The sequence below is a fragment of the Delphinus delphis genome, chromosome 19, assembly GCF_949987515.2.
Source record: "Delphinus delphis chromosome 19, mDelDel1.2, whole genome shotgun sequence".
NCBI classification, from domain to species: Eukaryota; Metazoa; Chordata; class Mammalia; order Artiodactyla; family Delphinidae; genus Delphinus; species Delphinus delphis.
Genome location: NC_082701.1, coordinates 14,699,474 through 14,720,561, shown reverse-complemented (window position 1 = coordinate 14,720,561; position 21,088 = coordinate 14,699,474). Strand labels below are relative to the sequence as shown.

At 43.6% G+C, this 21,088-nt stretch overlaps 1 protein-coding gene across 3 annotated transcripts in view; it reads right to left on the bottom strand.

Annotated features, from left to right (window-relative positions):
* TEX2 (testis expressed 2) overlaps nt 1-21,088 on the bottom strand; it is a 107,484-nt gene that overhangs the window by 43,643 nt on the left and 42,753 nt on the right. For all 3 annotated transcript variants that reach the window (XM_059997396.1, XM_059997394.1, XM_059997395.1), the window contains exon 2: nt 15,223-16,885. In XM_059997396.1, coding sequence (XP_059853379.1) covers nt 15,223-16,860 — 1,638 coding nt within the window. In that variant the 5' untranslated portion in view covers nt 16,861-16,885. The remainder of the gene's footprint in view (nt 1-15,222; nt 16,886-21,088) is intronic.

Sequence of the window (21,088 nt, the reverse complement as noted above, 5' to 3'; positions counted from 1 at the left end):
AAAAAAAAAGGTTCTGATGAACCTAGGGGCAGGACAGGAATAAAGACGCAGACGTAGAGGATGGACCTGAGGTCATGGGGAGGGGGAAGGATAAGCTGGGATGAAGTGAGAGAGTGGCATGGACATATATACACTATCAAATGTAAAACAGGTAGCTAGTGGGAAGCAGCTGCATAGCCCAGGGAGATCAGCTCGGTGCTCTGCGGCCACCTAGAGGGATGGGATAGGGAGGGTGGGAGGGAGATGCAAGAGGGAGGGAATATGTATACATATAGCTGATACACTTTGTTATATAGCAGAAACTAACACAACATTGTAAAGCAATTATACTCCAATAAAGACGTTTAAAAACAACAACAACATTCTTGACCCAAGGGTACTCCCAAAACAGTAGAGAAGAACTGGTCTTCATTTCACCATCCTATGACCCTACTAGAGTAACTATTTAAAAAAAGTCCTCACAAAGAATATCCTGAGTGTGTTATTGGAAATAAAAACGGACAAACATGCTTCTTTATCATTGGGGGTATGTGTGTGTGTGTGTGTGTGTGTGTGTGTGAAATTTATGAGCCAATTATATGGATTTATACACCTCAGTAGATCTTTTGCATGAGCTAGGAATATCTCACCCTCCTCCCAATGAGTCATTGCATCTATTAAAAAATGCTGGATGAGTAAGCAGTGGCCATGGGAAGAGAGTGTAATCTAGGTGTTTGTAAAGAAACAGCAATGATCAAAGCAATGAAGCAAAACAGGGGACAAGCGATACAGAGCACAGTGAGGCCTGAAGTGGACTGAGCTGCTGGAGCATCAGTTTGGGTGGGCTAATTTTGCTAAGTATAGAACTAAGCATGATTTTTGGTTCACAGTTTTCTGTCTTTTTCTTTAGTCTGTTATTATGGTGAAGTACGTTCACTGATTTTTGAATGTTGAACAGTTCGCATTCTTGGGAAGATTATGCATGGGTCATGACGTGCTGAAGCTGGACTATACCAGCTCATGAGAGCTGATTCTACACATCTTTTCCCAACTCCACATTCAGTGACCTTACGTTGGTAACTTGCAACTGGCCATGGTGGGAGATTTACACCATGGAAATCAGTACAAAGAGGGCTCCCCCCACCAACCGGAGAGCCAGTTTACCAGCACAACACTATTATTATCCTCTACATACACTGCTGAATTTGGTTTGCTAGTGCTTTGTTCATTTGTCCAAGTGCATGAAGGAAGTTGGTCTATAGTCTTTTGCAGTATCTTTTGGTATTATTATCTAGCCTCATAAAATGAGCTGGGAAGTGTTCCTTCTATTTTCTGGAGGAGTTTGTGTAGAATTAATATTTCTTCCTTAAAGGTTTGGTAAATTTGCCATGGAAGCCATGTGGGTCCGGAGTTTTCTTTGTAGAAAGGTTTTAAACTATGAATTCAATTTCTTTAGTTACTATTGGACTATTCAGGTTATCTATTTCTTCTTGAGTGGGCTTTGATAGTTTATCTTATTAGGAAATTTGTCTGTTTCATCTAAGTTATCCAGCTTCTGGGCATAATGTTGTTTGTAATATTTCCCTATTATTCTTTTAATGTCTGTAGAGTCTGTAGTGATGTCCTCTCTTTCAGTCCTGATATTGGTAACATTTCTTCTTTTCTAATATAATCATTTATTGCTATTAATTTCTCTCTAAGCACTGCATCAGCTGCAATTTTTGATTTGCTGTATTTTCAATTTTATTTAATTGAAAATATTTTCTACTTTCCCTTGTGACTATCTTTGGACCCATGGCTAATCAGAAGTATGTTTAATTTCCAAATATTTGCGAATTTTCCAGACATCTTTCGGTTATTGTTTTCTAGTTTACTTCCATTATAGTCAGAGAACTTGCTTTGTATAATTTCAGTTCTTTTCAACTTGTTTTATGGCCCAGAATATCGTCTATCTGGGGAATGTTCCACGTACACTAAAAAAAATATGCATTCTGCTGTTGTTGGGTAGAGTTTTCTATAAATGTATTTATTTGTCTTTTTAAACACAAACATTTTTCGCTAAACATCTCCTGACATATAATCCACAGTTCTCTTTTTATCCAATTTGGTTGCAGAAAATACTTTCTTACATATAACAGGTTTACTAGGCTTAAAGTTCTAAAGGCAACTAGATTAATAGAGAACTTGCAGCAGATCTGATTTTTCTAGGCTGCTTCAGAGCCATGCTCAAGGCCAGGTTGAGTTTACATGCAGTGCTACTAAAACCAAGAAGAATCCATGGAGGGAGGGAAGGAGGGACTGGTGCTTAAGAAGTTCTAACGGTCAAGGAACGACTATGAAATTAAAATAGCAACTTGCTATCAGTGTCCTTTATAAGCCATTTGGCCATACGGTCCCCACCTGGGATTGCTCTTTTGAGTCATTTCACTCTGAATGTATACCTCCTGGCTAGAGCAGAGGCTACTTGAGGATACAGAATATGTGTGATACATTTGTGGGTCCATCACAACATCTTAGCTGAGATGCTCACCCTTTATTTAATGACTTTTGAATTATGACAATCATAATTTGATATGACAAACATTTCTGCAATAATATCTCCATATAAAATATTTTTCATTAGTTCCCAGCTATGTTAGATTATAGGAGACGTATGAAAAAGGCAATAGAACTAACATGGTTCTGGAATTTTCGACAAAATTCCCAACATTACAGTTATCATCCAGTCACCACCAGACTAGAAAGGCTGAAGGGAAAAAAAGACAAGCATTATACTATTAAGTTACTCTTAAATAATAAGACAGCCTCTGAGAAACAGAGTAATTTTTAGAGAATTTCCCCTTTTCGAAACTCCTGCGACTGGACAGATTAATTATTTGATTTATGAATTAAGAGAAATTTAGGAATAAAAGATTGTTTCTATCCAACTGCTTTCATTTTTTCTTTCCTAAGTCAGAAAATGCAGAATTATTCAGGGAAGCACTCACTATCCAATGGAAATACAACATGAGCCATAAATGTGCATCATGAAAATATGTAGTTTTAAATTGTCTAGCAGCCACACTAAAAAAGAAAAAAGCAGGTGAAATTAATTTTAACAATGTATTTTATTTAACCCAATATATCCAAACTATCATTTCAACATGTAATAAATATTAAAAATTATTAATAAGATTTTACATTCTTTGTTTTGTACTGTCTTCAAAATCCATTATGTATTTTACACTCAGAGCACATCTCAGTTCAAACTAGCTACACTTCACTGCTCAATGGCCAAATGTGGCTGGTGTCTACTCTACTAGACAGCCCATGCCCAATTCTTGGGTTCCAGCTTTTCAGACCTAGACACTGGGCTCAACCAGGATGGTCAAAACCCTCCTCTTTCCTCTTCCATACATGCAGGTTTATGCAGTGTTAGTAGGTGCTTTACCTAATTGAATGAGAAGATAATCTAAACCTGTTTCCAGGTGAAACATTCTATTTTAGAAATTCAAAACCCCTTTAAAAAGCTAACATCAAATATTAAAAACTCAGGAATAAGAACAAAAGTAATCTAGGTAAAAGGCTAAAGTTTTTAAAACTCTTATAGTTCTATAAGATCATTAAAAGATACTCAACTTGTGAACAAACTTACATAACACTTTTAGCTTATTCCTTTGATTTTTAGTAGAAAAAAGACAAGACACAGGCACACGTGTTGGGACACAAGCCCTGCATCAGCTCATCCGTTTACAGGCCTGCTCAGGTGAAGAGCCATCACTCTGCACTAGTCTAACAAACAGCTGCTCAGTTTTTGTTCCTCATCAAATTCTTACATCTGGTTAACAAGAGCAACTGTTTCCAAGTGCTTCAGGGATTGGTTTTTAGCCACAAAGCCAGGTTCTTGACCCAGCAGCCTGAGCTACCACCTGAGCCCTCTACAGAGTTCTCACTGGGCCACAGCCTGTGTCCGCCCGCGTGGCCACAGTTCTGAGATGAGATGTGGCTGTCCTTCTTTGCTGACAGCTCTGACAGGGACAGGTCACCCTCTACCACGGGTCAAGCTGCAAGAACACTAGAACACTAGCCTGATTCCCAGGAATATGGAGAAGAGTTTCAAGTCCTCCACAGCTCAAAACCACAGGACCCTGCCTGCCCCACTGGAGGAGACAGTGGTGAGAGGCAGGGGTAGGCCTAGGAAGAGAATCCAGGAGCTGTTTTTCCTTGGGAAAGCCCGATGGGCGGCAAACTCCCTTCTTCCAGTTGGGATTGGAGCTGGCTTGACCCTCCTCCTCCCAACCCCCATCCTTTCACAATCACCGGTGGCTGAGCTCCAAACACAAAGGCACCTGTGGGTTCTCCTTCCCTTTTATCTTCACATTTCCTCCTTCCTGCGGTACTGTGTTAAAAATCTATCGGACGCTAAAGTCCACAGCTGCCAAAACCAAATAAATACAACTCACAAATCAGGATTTGAACTGCACATCTATTGTGAACAATCATTTGTTAGCTTCAGTGAGACTGGATCCTTGATCTTACTTGATTACATGAAAGGCTGCTGGTCCAAACACAGGCACTGAAGCCAACCCACATCCATTAGCAGAACTGCAGAGTCTGAAACAAATGGGTTCCAATCCTGGCTTGACCACTTACCGCCTAGTTGGATGATGCTTAGCCTGAGACCCTTGGTTTTCTCACCTGTAAAAGGGTCCTGCACACCTTACTTCCCAGCTTCATGCCTCCCTGGTCCCCACCTCCCACTCTGCTCAAGCCATAATGACTTTCTCCACGATAACAGTACCTTGTTGAGGTACAGTCTGCATATAGAAAAGGAACAAATCTTATGCATATGATTTTTAAAATACTGATATTAATATTCGTTATAATAGTTGGCATTTAAGCTCACATTATGATCCTGGCTCTCACATGCATTATCTCCTTTACTTCTGCCAATTCCCTAAGAATTTGCAGGTGAGGAAAGTGGTGAGCGAGGTTAAGAGATTTGCTTAGACAGGGGTTAAAAAAAAAAAAAAAAGTGGTCTGTGGAGTGGCAAATCTGGGACTTAAACCAAGTCTGCCTGACTACGAGGTCCAGGCTCCTACCCCACTTCCACAGCACAGCCCCACCTTTAGTCTGGCTAACTCCCGGTCATCCCTCAGGTCATGGCAAAGATGACGCTTCTCCTCGGAAGCTTCCCTGATTACCTAGGCTCAGTTCTCTGTTACCTTCCTCCTATCACTGTATTCATTAACTGCCTGGTTTACTTAACTACAAACTCCAGAAGACAATCACAGTTGTAACAAATGTTTGTCAACTGAATACATAAATGTAGCCTAATTCAGAGGGTGGCTGTGAGGATTAAATAAAATCTGTAAAGCACAAGTAAGTAGGACAGACTGGTGTGCTCATCACAGCCTGTAGGTATAGTTGTGGCTGCACAGGTGGAGAGAAGCAAAGGAATGAGCTGAGATCCTACTAAGCACAGGGAACTGTAGGGCTTATTTGAAATAGAAGACTTGGTCCCTGTTCCTGAAGAGAAACACCAAATTATTATTGCACCAAAGAGCACAGAACAGGGACTGCCCTGGTGGTGCAGTGGTTAAGAATCTGCCTGCCAACACAGGGAACACAGGTTCGAGCCCTGGTCCCGGAAGATCCCACATGCCGCGGAGCAACTAAGCCCATGTGCCACAACTACTGAGCCTGCGCTCTAGAGCTCGCGAGCCACAATGACTGAGACTGTGCTCTAGAGCCCCCAAGCCACAACTACTGCGCCTGCATGCTACAGCTACTGAGCCTGCACACCACAACTACTGAAGCCTGCACGCCTAGAGCCCGTGCTCTGCAACAAAGAGAAGCCACTGCAATGAGAAGCCCGCGCACCGCAACGAAGAGTAGCCCCCGCTCGCCGCAACTAGAGAAAGCCCTAACGCAGCCAAAAATAAATAAAATTTAAAAAAAAAAAAAGGAGCACAGAACAAGAAAAGAAGTAACCTCAGAAAGACAACGAAGAGTAAAAATTGTTAAAGCTTTTCAGGACAGAAACTGAATTAGCTTCTTATCTATAGAGGAGAGGGCAGTGTTGTGACTAGAGCCCAGGTGTCCTGACTCCCACGTAGGGTTCTTTCTGGAACATTACAAGCTTTGATAGGAAACCCGGAGAGAATCACAAGAGCTGCTGCTTAACCCACACTGTCAGGCATCCAGGATGCAGACTGGCCACTGGGAGGCTCAGGCCAACAGGTGGCCAGGCACGACTGCTCTCCGAGTTCCCTGTTCTGCCCCCTAATGCACCCCTACTGACTCAAATCCAGGTTGCCCTTGCAGGAAGCAATTACCTAGTGCAAACCCTGATTGCTTTTTTTTTTTTTTTTTTTGTGGCCCATGCAGCATGTGGGATCATAGTCCCCCGACCAGGGATCCAACCTGCAGCCCCTGCAGCAGAAGCATGGAATCTTAACCACTGGACCACCAGGGAAGTCCCCTGACTGCCTTTGGATACTACCAATCAGCTAAATTTTACCTGGGGCTTGACCTACTCCCTGGGTTAAGCTGCACATGGAATTTCCACACCTAAGCGACCAAATATCCAATCTTGTGAGCAGTGCAGCAACTCCAAGGTCTTCATCGTGTTCCCCAAATAGTGACCAACTGTCCACTGCGCAGCTGTTCTAAAAGTCTTCACCCTGAATTCCTTACCAAGTAAGATCTTTCTCCAACTTTGTTTCATTATGTGGGTGGGTCTAAAGAGGTACAGATAGTTAGCAACTCATTCCATTTCAACAACTCAACTAAAGAACTCAGAGATGCTCTCTACCCACACTAGAGCGTCTCAGACAAGCCTTGTTTCTTTCTGACGCTGGAACTGTCAAAACAGAGACAGTGCCCGCCGCTGGGGGACAATGACCGCAGTCAGCTGGGCTGCAGCTGTCTGGCCCACAGACTGGTCCTGTGATCCCAGTTGTAAAAGGTCAGGGGTTTCTCTTCAATTCTCCGCTGGATTTAGAAGCCATGTCTGGCTGAAAGAACAAACCACAATCTATAAAGGGACTCGTTTAATACTTGGAAAGATTAAAAGCTACAATTAACCTTTTGCAAAATAATAAAGTCTGGAAGAACTATTATTGTGCTCACTTTCAGTTACAGTGCCAATCAGGAGGTGAAGGCCAATGCTTTCTTTGTCAGCTTGATGCTGAGGTGACCAGAGAAATGCGCCATCCCTCTGGCCTGAGGACGCAATGGGGATTTCTCTATCTTCAGTGCATGGGGTGCCTGGGCTGACACCCTCCTGTCACGTGGTTGTGCTGGCCTCAAGGCCCCTGCCACTCAGATCCCCTGCATCATTCCTTCATCTACTCTATCAGGGAAGGAGCAAATCCTAAACATAAGAACAGAGCCAGGACCCAAGTTCCCTTGCCGCTGAAAAACATCTCTGAAAAATCACACAAAAGTGTGATTATTTTTCTTTTGTCTCCCAAACTAAAACATAAGCAGGGCTTTCTCTTTGCCAGGCTCAAACCCTTTTTGATGTGTTAATGGTTTAGAACCGGAGTCATCAGTCAAAACATAATATCACAGATCATGGACTTAGAGAATACGGCAGGAACAGTCTACTAAACTTTACAGAACTTTAGATGCTAATTTGACTTTACCCATGAAAGACAGACCTACAGACAGAACTCACACTATGAATGATAGCCTCAAGCAAATAGTCAACATTCAAAATAAATGCTGATTGAAGACAGTATCTTAAAAAAAAAAGTCCATTAAAGGAGGGAAGCGCCAGCATCAATACTATCCACATCCTCCAACTGCCTGCTTCAAGGTCACCTTCACGGTAGTGTCACCAGACACACTGGAGTCAGGCCTTAAGCCACAGTCTCTGCCTGGGAAAATGGCCTTTATCCTAGTTTTTCCTATCCTTTAGGGCAGCACCTTGTAAATTCAGGTATGTGACTTGGCAGACAGTGGTGGAGGTAGGAGATAACAAGCATGTAAATTAGACAGAAAAACAACATCATATCAGATGAACCAATAAAATAAGCAAGGTCTGAGTTATGTGAATACATGATAAATATTAAATCACATTAACAAGTGTTGAAATTATAAAATAGATCAGCAAGCAAATAAATTAGTAGATCAGCTTTAGATCACATATCCTGTCAGTTAAATTTCTTTGAGTATATACTCAGAATGTAGACATTTATTTATAAATTATATACATGTTCTAATATAATACAGCTTTTATAAAAATTGAAAAATAGAAATAAAGAGCAAAAAATGAAATAATTAGCCTTTTCACTAACTTTTAGTTATGGCTTTCTGACAGCTTTGTACTATCTTCAGCTGACACCTCAAGGCTCAATATATATACTTAGGGTGAGGCTCACTGTTAATGATAATGGATGTAAATCCGTATTTCAACCAGTCTTCTTGATAATTTCCAAGGATTTTGACCAAAGGTCAACATATGGTCATCTGTATGTTAAATATTAGCAAGACTTTTTTATGTTCTTATAGATAAAAAGAGTAAAAATATATACAAAAAGAAACTTTAATATTTTCTTCTTGGATCGTGCCTTCAGCAATCCATCTTGGAGACCACTGAAAGGAGAAACAGAATGAATCAGAGAGTTCACAAGAGCCGCTGGGGCATCAACGTGACAACATGCTCATGCCCCGGGGCCATCTTGCCTACAATCTCCTTGTCTTTGGGGGGATGGCAAACGAAAGGCTAATTATTGCACAATAAGAACAATCTTCGATGGATTTTGTATCTTCTTTACACATTACATATAAAATTTAGAAGTGAAAAGGTATATAGCATTGATATTTTTTCATGGTTAATACTTTACTTTTCAAAAAAAACATGATTTGAGAAATCTCAGACCCACAATGCTCACAGCCTCTCTCTTCACTCCATAGATGACACCTGGAACAAAACCAGAAAGGATGGTCCTCCAATAGCTAGCTGGAATTCAGGATGCATCTTCCCAAGGAAATGATGCTACAAACTGCAGTTACCTATAGGTGGACCAGAATTATGGTTCAGCCATGCCATAAGTTAATAGGTTAAGAGGAAAACTGGCAAAATGTTGATAATTGTTGAAGCTGAGTATTGGATACATGGGGATTCATTATACTCTTCTCTCTACTTTTGTGTATACTTGAAATCCCCTACAATAAAACATTAAAAAATAAAAGATGAAAAAAAATCATGCTGGGGCCACCTGACATCCTTACCATTGCTCCTGTGTAATTCTGGAAGCATTTTCCCCACAGTTGCTTCTCCAACCAACTCAAAACATGGGGTACCTGCTTGCAAGTGAGAGTGTCTGCAGTGAAACACCTCACCCGAAAACTTCCCTAAGCAACAAGGGGCACTGGGAAATAGCCATGATTATAAATGCCAAACACAGAAACTTAAGTGACCCATTAGAAGGGCAGGATATTTTCAGTTAAGTACAACATGGAAAGAAATACTTTTTTTAATTTCTTGTACTCATTGTATTAAGGATTATAAAACACCAAAAAAGAGCAACCTTTTTTGGCTGTATGCAGTGAGTCTCTTTTGGCTGTATGTAATGAGGCTGTTTTTGCCTTAAAGTTTGCTCACTCTAATTTCTGAAAAGAAAGAATTGCATGAAATTGAGATTAAACTTACAAGTTAGAATTTATTCTCAAAATTGATAATGTTCTCCCTAAAAAGTATTCTTTTATATGTCAAAACCACAGCCTGTATTTAGGGAATGCGATTATTATAAAAACCTATCCCTCTTATTAAATATCTAAACATGACATGACCTAAGGAAAGAAGGTTCTCCAAAATTCATTTGTTAGTTTTGCAATGGTGTAAATGTAATATTAGTCAACCTTCTAGGCCATATCTTTCAAAAAGAGACACATCATCACTCCTGAAACCAACACCCTACTGCTGTGTTCTGCAGGTGGTTTATAAGTCTGAGATAAAGAATTTACTCATGAATGTAATTCACAACTACATGTCATACACTCAAACATAAACCCAAGAACCTTTTGAAATCTTCAGGAAGCTTCTCATTATAGACATGTGGAAACTTAGTGTGCAAGAACGGCAGTGAATTAAATACAATCGTGCCTCAGCATCCAAGGGGGCCTGGTTCCAAGACCCCGCAGATACCAAAACCCACAGATGCTCAAGTCCCTCATATAAAATGGTGTAGTATTTGCATAAAAACTATGCACAGCCCGCCCCCATATACTTTATTATTTTTTAAATATTTATTTATTTAGGCTGCGCCAGGCCTTAGTTGCAGCACGTGGGATCTTCGTTGCAGCATGCGGGCTCTTACTTTCAGCATGCGTGCGGGATCTAGTTCCCCAACTAGGGAGCAAACCCGGGCCCCCTGCATTGACAGCATGCAGTCTACCCACTGGACCAGCGAAGTGCCCCCACCCCATATACTTTAAATCATCTCTAGATTACTTATAACACCTAAGACAGGGTAAATGCTATGTAAATGGTTGTAAATACAATGTAAACGCTATGCAAATAGTTGCCAGCATGCAGCAAATTCAAGTTTTGCTTTTTGAAACTTTCTGGAATTTTTTTCCAAATATTTTTGATCCGCAGTTGGTTGAGTATGGGGACAGGGAACCTGAGGATATGGAGACTGACTGTATACTCCTGGTCATGTGACAAGTACATTCTTGGAAAAGAAAGAGCATCCAACTTGCTTAAGAACACTCAGCAAGGCAAACACCCCAAGTGCAATATGCTGACTCTAAATGCCTCATTCTCCCACATTCTTTCCCAGGGCTCCTGGTTCAGGGTATCTAGCTAGTCACCCAAAGTAAAACCCCCGGAAGGTTACCACCTAGGGGTGTTGCTCACAATGCCGCCCCTGGACTCAGTGGCACAAACAAGGCCCCGCCAGGAGCTAACTTACCCAGGCCCCCATGCTGTAAGTCCCATTAGCTTCTCCTAACATTTTGGTCTTCCCCCGGCTTTCATGCATTCACATGTCACTTTATTATGAATGCAGGTGGCAACATCCTTCTCCTAATTGCTGCTTCGTATTAGCTATGAATTCCCATCATTAAGAAGAAGCAGGCTTTGGAGAAGGTTCTGAGAGTTATTCTGTGGACTTTGTGACAGCTCTTTGGCCTCACAGAGGCTTCGACAGCTTCTATTCCAGACAGTAGAGCTGCTGATTGGTGGGGTTACTGGGGAGGTGGTAGGGTACCATGAGGCCTAACCAACCCCACAGCAGTCTTTGAGAAGAGTTACTACTTGGCTGCAAAGTAGTCTTTTTGGCTCACCAGCCCACACACTCATCACTGCTGCAGTGTCATTTGTAAACACAAATGTCTGCAGTATGGATGGAATAATAAAATCACCTGGATAAAGTACAGAAAAGCTTTACTTTTCTCCCCCCATTTCCTTGTCATGTGAAGGCACATAAACAAAACAAACAAAACTGCAACGCTCCTTGAATTGTCTATGAAGCCAATAAAGGAACCAGACTCTCAGTCCAGGCTGCAAGGACTGCCTGGGCCCACCGATGAGAACTTATATGGTTCAGAGGTTTAAAAATCACATGGTCTCCTAAAACAGTCCCGAGCACCAAGCTCCCCGCCTGACTGGTTCATGGGCTTCCAGATGTAGTCTACTTAGGGCAGGAAGTATGCAGGATCAAGGGGCTAGGCCTCTGTACTAGAGAATTTTATCACAGAGTGAGGTTTTATAGCCTCCTATATCAGTGAATGTTTAAAAATTTTTTCCATACCTGCCCTCAAGAATTGCATCATATCCTTTATAAAAAACCAACTAAATAGCATCAGATGCACAGAAAATAACTCAACCCAGCTGACGAATCCCTGGAATCAAGCCATATTCAAAAAGTGACTCTTTCAACTCCCCCCAGAAACAGGTTCACAGAACCGTTTTATAAAGAAACCAAGGCCTGGGACTTCCCTGGTGGTGCAGTGGTTAAGAATCCGCCTGCCAATGCAGGAGACATAGGTTCGAGCCCTGGTCTGGGAAGATCCCACATGCCGTGGAGCAACAAAGTCTGTGCGCCACAACTACTGAACCTGTGCTCTAGAGCCTGTGAGCCACAACTACTGAGCCCGCATGCCACAATTACTGAAGCCCATGCACCTAGACCCCATGCTCCACAACAAGAGAAGCCACTGCAATGAGAAGCCTGCGTACCACAATGAAGAGCAGCCCCCCGCTTGCCATGACTAGAGAAAAGCCCACGTGCAGCAACGAAGACCCAATGCAGCCAAAGATAAATAAATTTATTAAAAAAAGAAACAAAAAACCACATTTATCCCAGGCATCAAGGGCGAGACACCTTCCTTAAAAAAAAAAGAAAGAAAGAAAGAAAGGAAAGAATCAGTCCTGCATGGCTCCCCTACTCACTAGCTACGTGACCTTGGGCAAGTAACTTCCCTCTCTGTGCCTTCATGTCCTCATGAGCACACAACTTAACTGAAAAGGGTTGTGATGAGGATTAAATGAGATAATATACCCAACACCCAGCCCTCTGTCGGTGCTCAGCATCATAGTGCTGCCTTTACTGTTTCAATGATCAAATCAAAACAACCACACTGTGCTATAGCTTTGTCATCCTCTGTGTAGGTAGTAAGTTCCTGATTAATCAGCAGACTACTTAGTAAATTGGACTCAGCATTAAAGATTGACTGGATTAAAAGTAAAATCTTCCCAAGACAATTATGAGCTCAAACCAGTTTAAACTGAATACTGCAGTCAGTCGTTAGGCACTGGAGTTAATGTAAGTACCATTTTTCTTTGCTAAAGTTGGCGCTAACTTCCTTAGAGGGCGTGTAATTCAGGTAGTCACGGCACCACCCTATCAAAAAAGTTTAGCAACCATGCATAATGAGTCACTTTTGCTCCACTTCTTATATTAATGCTAAGCTTAAGTGTGCCATAGCCTCAAGATTCAGCACGAGCTTCTCTTAAAAAAGAAACAGTCTCATAACATATTGCCATGTGAAAGGGAAAAAAAAAAAAGACTGACTGCAAAACACAGGCATACCTCATTTTATTGTGTTTCCCTTTACTAAGCTTCATTTATGTTGTATTTCTTGCAAATTGAAGGTTTGCGGCAACCCGGAATTGTCAGGTGATGGTTAACATTTTTTAGCAATAACTTTTTTAAAAAATTTATTTTATTGAAGTATAGTTTATTTACAATATTGTGTAGCAATGAAGTAGTTTTAAATTAAGAGATATACACTGTTTGTTTTAGACAGAATGCTATTGCACACTTAACAGAGGACAGTATAGTGTAAACATAACTTTTATATGCACTGGGAAACCAAAAATTCGTGTGACTCCCTTACTGCAATATTTTGCTTTATTGTGGTGCTCTGGAACCAAACCTGCAATATCTCTGAGATACGCCTGTATATGATCCCATTAAATCAAAACAAAAAGAGTGCATGAGTGTGAATGTGTGTGATATATGTACTCATACATGCAGAAATGTAGGAAAAAACAAGGATATGTACCAAATATATATGTACATATATGTATATATTATATATTAACTATAATTCCTTCCCACTAGTGTGATAAAGAATATCTTTTTCCTTTGGGTTTTCTGTGGTTTTTTAAACATTGATAGTGCATTTTTTTTTAAATAAGGAAAAAACGTTATGAAATTAAAAAACAAAACAAGACAAACAGTATTTCGGACCCTGAGAGTTCTTCCCCTTGTTTTGTTGTGGGGTTTTTGTTTTCGTTTTTGTGTTGTAATAGAGATCATGGTGCCATTTTTTGAGCACTCATTTAAACAGAGAGGAGGACAAACCTATTAACAGAGAAACCAAACAAGCTTTGAATTATAAAAAAATTATCAAAATAACAAGTGTTGGCAAAGATGTGTAGAAACTGGAATCCTTGTACACTATTGGTGGGAATGTAAAATAGTACAGCCACTGTGGAAAACAGTATGGCAGTTCCTCAAAATATCAAAATTAGAATTACCATATGATCCAGCAATTTCACTTCTGGGTACATACCCCAAAGAATTGAAAGCAGGGTCTTGAAAACCTGTTTATACACCCACGTTCATAGCAGCATTACTCACAATAGCAAAAATGTGGAAACAACCCAGTGTCCACCAACAGATGAATGGATAAGCAAAATGTAGTAAGTATAGACATACAATGGAATATTATTCAGCCTTAAAAAAGGAACAAAATTCTGCAATATGCTACAACAGGTAAGAACCTTGTGGACATTATTCCAAGTGAAACAAGCCCGTCACAAAAAGACAAATACTGTGTTATTCCGCTAATATGACATACTTAGAGTATTCAAAATTAAAAAAAAAAGAAAGTAAAATGGTGGTTACCAGGAGCTAGGCAGAGCGGAAAATAGGGACTTATTGTTTAATGGGTTTAGAGTTTCAGTTTTACAAGCTGGATGGTAGTGATGGCTGTACAACAATGTGAATGAATATTAAATATAATACTGCTGAACTGTACACTTAAAAATGGTTAAGATGGTAAATTCTGTTAGGTGTATTTTACCAAAATTAAAAAATATATATACAAAGAAGTGTGTACGTGCCTATGACTTATGACCTATACAAGCTACAGCTGTACTTCTATATGGTGTATACTGTGAAACACACAACAACCAGAAACTTTTTAAATATGCAGAAATAAACACAACTGGAAGTTCTAGTAGTTTCTTTCTGCACCCTAGTGGTTTGCCTCGGCCGCCCCTCAGGAGGCTCAAATCCTGAGATCTGACGTGCACGGGAAGGTAATGCCTCCTTCTCGAGCCCAGACCCCACGGTGCACAGAGCAAAGACTAGTGCCAGCAGTGGCCCACCCCTGACGTTAGTCTGCCTTCTCTTCCTCCGTCCCTTCTCTTGCATTCCAAGAGTATTTAACCCTGCTCCGAGGTCTCAACAATATTTAATCCTAACAGACTCAGCTATAACGAATCCTGAGCAAGTAGCAAATCCCTGGCAAATTTAGAGAGAGACCGGAATGGAAACTGGATGGAAATGCTACTCTCCAGAGCCATGGAGAGCCTTGAAAAACCACATGGTGAACTGGCAAAATCTGAACTAGAATGAGGTTTACCAAACAAGTCTCTTGGGTGCCTGGAGAATGAACAGATCCCAAAGTCTTAAAAACACTGCTTGGGCAAAAACCTGTGACAATGAACTAAAAGAATAAAGTCAGATCTAAAATGAGGCTGGATGCCAGCCAGCTACTGCGGAGAGGCTTACCTTCAGTATCTCGGGTTCTTTGATATCCAGAGACCTTGGGTTCCAGTGTTGTAGATTTTTATGTAATCTGTGATATTTATGAGCACTTGGTGGTGTAAAAAACCAAATCATGCAAACTGCAGTCATGAATCCAAGGCCAATGCCCAGAAAGAGTCCACTCACGTACTGGGGGAGGGGGAGGATGAGGTACGCATAGACACACATGACAAAGAAGCCCAGAGTCTTCACGGGCAATTCGGGGTGCTGCATGGCCGAGTCCACCTCGTGGTCACTGTCCAGAGCCGTGCCATCGTCCGCCAGCACCTCTGGCTTGAGAGGGACTTCTGAGAGCCTCTCAGCTTTACTCTCTCCCTCCGTTTCCAAATCAAAGTCCTCAGTGTACAGTTCGCAAAACTCTTCATCCTCTTTGCTCACCAAGGCAGACAGAGAGCACCTCTCAAGAACCAGAGAGCCGGTCTTCAGGCCTACCTCCTTCAGACTGCTCCCCTGAGAACTCTTCGGTTCTGCCTCTCTCGCAGGGTCCTCGGACGACTGGGGGTGGTCACTCCTGGGGACGCCAGGGTCGCTCCCCAAGCCCTCCCCCTCGGAGTCACACTCCTCCTCCTTGATGCTGTAGTTGTTATTGCTTTCCAAGTGACCGTTCAGGCTGGACAGATTGGAGAGCTCTGAAGCACTTGAAGATAAGGCTTTGGGCCTATGGCTGCCACTTTCTTCCCCTATAATTTTACTAAAAAGCTGAAAAGGGTCATATATGACTTCGGAAAGGCGTCGCTTAGTGTCTTCGATTTTCGCCTCCATTTCGGGCACTTTAAAAAAGGAGCGTGTATCGGAAGGCGACGTCAGAGGGGAAGAGGGTGCAGTTTTGGAATCTCCACCTGTGTTTCGTGGCTGCGTGAACTGCTTGAACAGGTGTAAATTCAGCTTGGAGTCGGGTGGCTTGTACGACACGTTATCTGACTCTTGCCTGGAGGTGTCGGTGGACAGAGACTTGACTAACGTCTTCATCAAGTGCCGGTGCCGTGGCGGGTGGGGGGATTCTTTTGGCTCCACCTCGGTCGACAGGGACTTCACGAGGCTCATGAAGGGCTTTGCGCTGGAAAGGGTGGAGGACGAGGCACTGGAAGGGAGGATGGGAGACCTGGAAGGCGAGGACAGCGGGGAGGAAGAACTGGTTTTCTGCTCAGAAAGGGACGACACGCTGGGAGAGCTAGCTAAGGGCCCCGACGAAGACAAGCCCGGGGACAGAGCCAATGGCACCGTGCTTAATACTTGTGCTGCTGCAGGAGGGGGCTCCAGCAGCTTTGCAGTGTTCTCGGAGACGGGCAAGATGGCAGGGGACACGGACAGTCCGTCTGCCAGGATGAGCTGGGCGTCAGGGCCAGCGGGGTCATGGCCACCCTGGGCTTCAAGATAGAGGTCTTCCTTGGCTTCGAGCCCCGTTACAATGCTTTGGTCGTCCAGCCCCTCCTCCAGGTACTCCCTGAACTCCTCCTCCTCTTCCTCCTCCTCCTCCCCGGATGCCGAGAAGTGGATGGCGATACTGTCTCGGGACACGGACCTCTGCACGTGCACTCTGGGGGCTGACGGTTTTGGCATGTCAATGGTTTTTTCGGCATGGCGACCATTCAGACTTGTCATCGCCGGCTTCACAAGGGCTCAGGCTCTGTGAAAACAGCGAGAAAACCAGAAGTCAGAAAGCGGTTTCTCCACGGGACATGCTGTCGTGTGTGGACAGGAATGCAGGTGAAGCTCACTTCTAAATGGTGATTATGGTTTTACTTGGCAGATGGCCACTGTTTTTACTTGAGCAGGTTTAATGGTTTAATTTTCATCAGATAAATTCCAGTTAGGCATTCTCTTTTATGAGCAAACTACAAACCAGTGTTATAAACCCCGTACAATCTGTTTTCCTTCACAACATCTAACTCATCGTTTCCTCCCTCTTAACTGGCTCATTTCTATCAGTAATTCTATATTGCAAGGCTTGAAAGACCTGCACAAGTTGCTACCAGTTTTACTCCAGAAGTCCAACAGGCTAAAATGCAGCATCCTGGCGATTTTGAGGATCTTGGAATAAAAATTTCACCAGTGGTTTTCCAGCTATAAAAAGCTAATCCTGGAGGGTTACTGCTTTCATTGCAATTTTCACAGCAATCCTAACAATTCTTTTGCGTCTCCCACCACTGCTCATATATCTTGCCACTGCATATAAGGAGCAAAGTATCCAAGGGTGGTAAGCGAAATCTGTAAACTAACTGCTGTGATCTGTCAGCTTCTTTATTCCCCAAATGGTAGGTACCCTAAGGCCAGAGTATATAGGCAGCCATGAAGACATGGCCATTTTCTGAGGCTTCAAGATAAAGCAAACTTGTATTTTAAACTGAATCCAAGAATCAAAGGGCAGGAAAATGAAGTCTCAATGCTGCAACCCACCACCAACTGAGAACTCTGCTAAGAGCTAGGGCAAGAGACATGGAGGCTATGCTTTCTGCCCTTCAGGAGCTTAGTTGCTGGAGCGAAAACAGACACCTGAAAAGCTGGGCAGAAAAACAAAAGAAGCCAAGCGCACCCTGTGACACCCAGTGCATTACATCTTCCCCTATTCACTTACGGCCCATTTATTGGGAACAAGGCATCATGACAGGTCCTACAAGAGGGAAATGAACACAATCTGGAAAGAAACCCTGTCAAAGGAGCTAAAACACACTTGAGGAGTGACCTTCAGGCGTTCTGAGGAGGGTGAGAGCAGCGTGGATGGTAGGACACCCGCTCGCTCTTTTAAACTGAGGGGTAGGTTGTGGCTAAATGGGTGTGATTAGAAAGAAGGGACAAAGGCATGAAGATGAGCACAGGCATGGTGTATCCTGACACATGGGTCTATTCTCCATGTCCAGGATGGAGGGTGGGTATTGGGGAGCCGGGGGAGACCACCAGTACGAGAAAGGCATCATGCGAGAGAGGAAAGAGCAGCCTTGGGACCAGGAAATAGGGCTTCTGACACTTGCTCCTTTTCCAGCTGATTCTGTGGGACCTTGAACAAGCCAAGACCTCTACGGGTCTCAGAATCTTCATCTGTTAAATGAGGCACCAAGAGTCCTTCCCAAATCTAAAACCCTACGTTTATGTTTACAGGTGATAGTGCACAACCCAATCTGATATACTCACACAAGTAATCTGCCATAGACAATCAACACTATGTCGCTTGCTTGTTTCTTTTTTCTTTTCTTTTTAAAAATACTTATTTATTTATTTGGCTGTGCCGGGTCTTAGTTGCGGCACGCAGGATCTTCGTAGCGGCATGCGGGATCTTTAGTTGCAGTATGTGGGACCTAGTTCCCTGACCAGGGCTCGAACCCGGGCCCCCTGCATTGGGAGTGCAGAGTCTTAGCCACTGGACCACCAGCGAAGTCCCTTGCTTGTTTCTTTAATTTGAAAAACTCCTATAGTTAAGTCTTCCACCAAATACTCATGTTCAAAATGCTAGCAACTGATACTACCAACAAGAGAAAAGGTAAACCTGTGTGTGTGTTGAGGGGATTGGGGGGGAGCGGAACCTGGGGCAGGTGGGCAAGAAAAACTATTTACTAGAAACAGGAAATAACCTGGCGATGACAAGAATTACAGTTCAAGGGCCCAGTCACAACAAGGACACATCTGAAACAACACATTTCAGTATCAATACTTGAGAGAAATTACTTTCATAAAAATTTTTCAACAGAGTTTTGCCCAAGCTCATTCATGACCCTCAGGCTCTCCTATCCCCATTGGATCCAAGAAAAGGGAGTGATCTCTATCAATCAGACAAAGCGATTTAAATCCAGGAGCTGGCAGCAAGCTAGAAAGACACAGCCTCGGGTCCAGGACAATCCTTCCCTGTTATCTCAAAGCCAACAGGTTTGTTGGCTTAGTGAGAAGAAAAATACCAAGCGCAACACACATTTTTCATTTAACTGTCACCTACTTTTATAAGGGTAATTTTAAAAGAAAATTACAGAGGTAATTTTAAAAGTTTGGTACTTGATAATTCTCAATAGGCTGAAAAATCAGCTTTATTTAAATTGCTTTAATAACATAAAGGATGATCTGAAAGGCTCTGCTGCTCTGAGGCTGCTTCACTGGTAGTAAAAGTGACTGTAGGCACAGGTGCACATACAGAGAGCATGACTGGGGGGCTGAACAGTGTGAGTCGTCCTCTGAGGAGCAAGGCAAGAGTGCAGAGGCTCTTTTATAGTTGAGGGTGGGATGCCCTGGGAGTCCACAGGCAAAGTCAGGCCCAGTCCAGGGCCACAGGGCCAAACAGCAGTGTGTCCAGGAGCCTGTGGTCTCAGCACCTGCCCAGGAAGGGCCATCAGGGGCCGATCTGCCCAAACCTCCAACACATAGTCGGGCCCCTTGGCTTGCCGGTTAAAGGGACCTCTGCTGATCTCTGACTAGACTGTCTTAAGGTCTTGTTGGGCTGCACCCTGCAGGCCTACAGCCCTGTGCTTGCCCCGCTTCAAGACAGAAGAAAGACCCTGGAGGCAGCTACAGAGACATCAACGGTTTAACGGATGGGGAAGCTTATATATCTGAAGCAAGGTTCTGAAGCAACACCCCACCTGGGTGGTGGACGGTGGGCAGGACATGGCAGCAGCCTTCACTCACAGGGGGAACGGGAGACGGCCAGTTATAGGGGGAACTTACGTCAGGTTTGCTCATTGGTTACCAGGGAAACTAGCAGTGGGGCGTGCCCCTCGCCGCCCTTTTCATAAGAACAATCACTAACTGGGGCCTGGGGCAAGCATGCAGGAAGGTCAGTCATGTGAGCAGAGTGTGGGTGAAGCAGGCGCAGGTCGGGCTGGGGACGTAGAGAGCAAGAGAACAGCCATCTTGAGTGGCCTGACCACAGAGGTCTGTGTCAGCCAACTGGGCCTCCTGAGCTGGGCCCCATAGAGAGCTAGGTGCCAGGCAGCCAGCCAGAGTAGGTAGTCTGGCTCACCATGGCTAATGTCTTTCTCCAGGGCTCAGGCAGTGGCTTCAGAGGTTTAGAGTAACCTCCCTCAAATCCATGCTGACCGAAGTCTAGCTTCACCTCACTAGTTTTGTACTAAAACATGCCACGTGAGGCTAGAGCAGCACTACTACTTTTTAAATATAAGAAAATCTTAGGGCCCTGTTTGCTTATCTGCAAATGAGGGGATAAACAAAGACTGCTTCTAGGACTCAAACTGCTGGATAACTGTGTGTCCTGGAACTCGAGTCCCTGGTTTGGGTTCTAGACAAACCATTAAGTGGCCACTCCTTCCTCCTCCTGGGGAGTCCTCCAAGCCTCCTCCTCTCCATCCTTCAATGGCTGGCGGCTGGGGCCAGTAAAACCGACCCTCCCAAAGTCACAGCACTGCAGGACAGCCAAGATCAAGAGGAAAAGTACCTGACTGTCGTCCAGGAAATTTACGTGGTTGGTCCAAGGACACAGCACTGAATGAGGAGGGGACGGGGAGATGGTTAGACACGGGCTTTTTTTTTTTTTTTTTTTTTTTTTGCGGTACGCAGGCCTCTCACTGTTGTGGCCTCTCCCGTTGCGGGGCACAGGCTCCGGACGCGCAGGCTCAGCGGCCACGGCTCATGGGCCCAGCCGCTCCGCAGCATGTGGGACCTTCCCGGACCGGGGCACGAACCCGCGTCCCCTGCATCGGCAGGCGGACTCTCAACCACTGCGCCACCAGGGAAGCCCTAGACACAGGCTTTTGACACTCATGTCCTGATGCCTTTGCCACCACAGCAATCTACCTCCTCAAGCATGTCATGGACACTCATTATGATTGCTTGTCCTGGCCTTGGTACCTGCCTTCCGTGCTCTGGCATGAACAGCTCTACCAGGAACTAA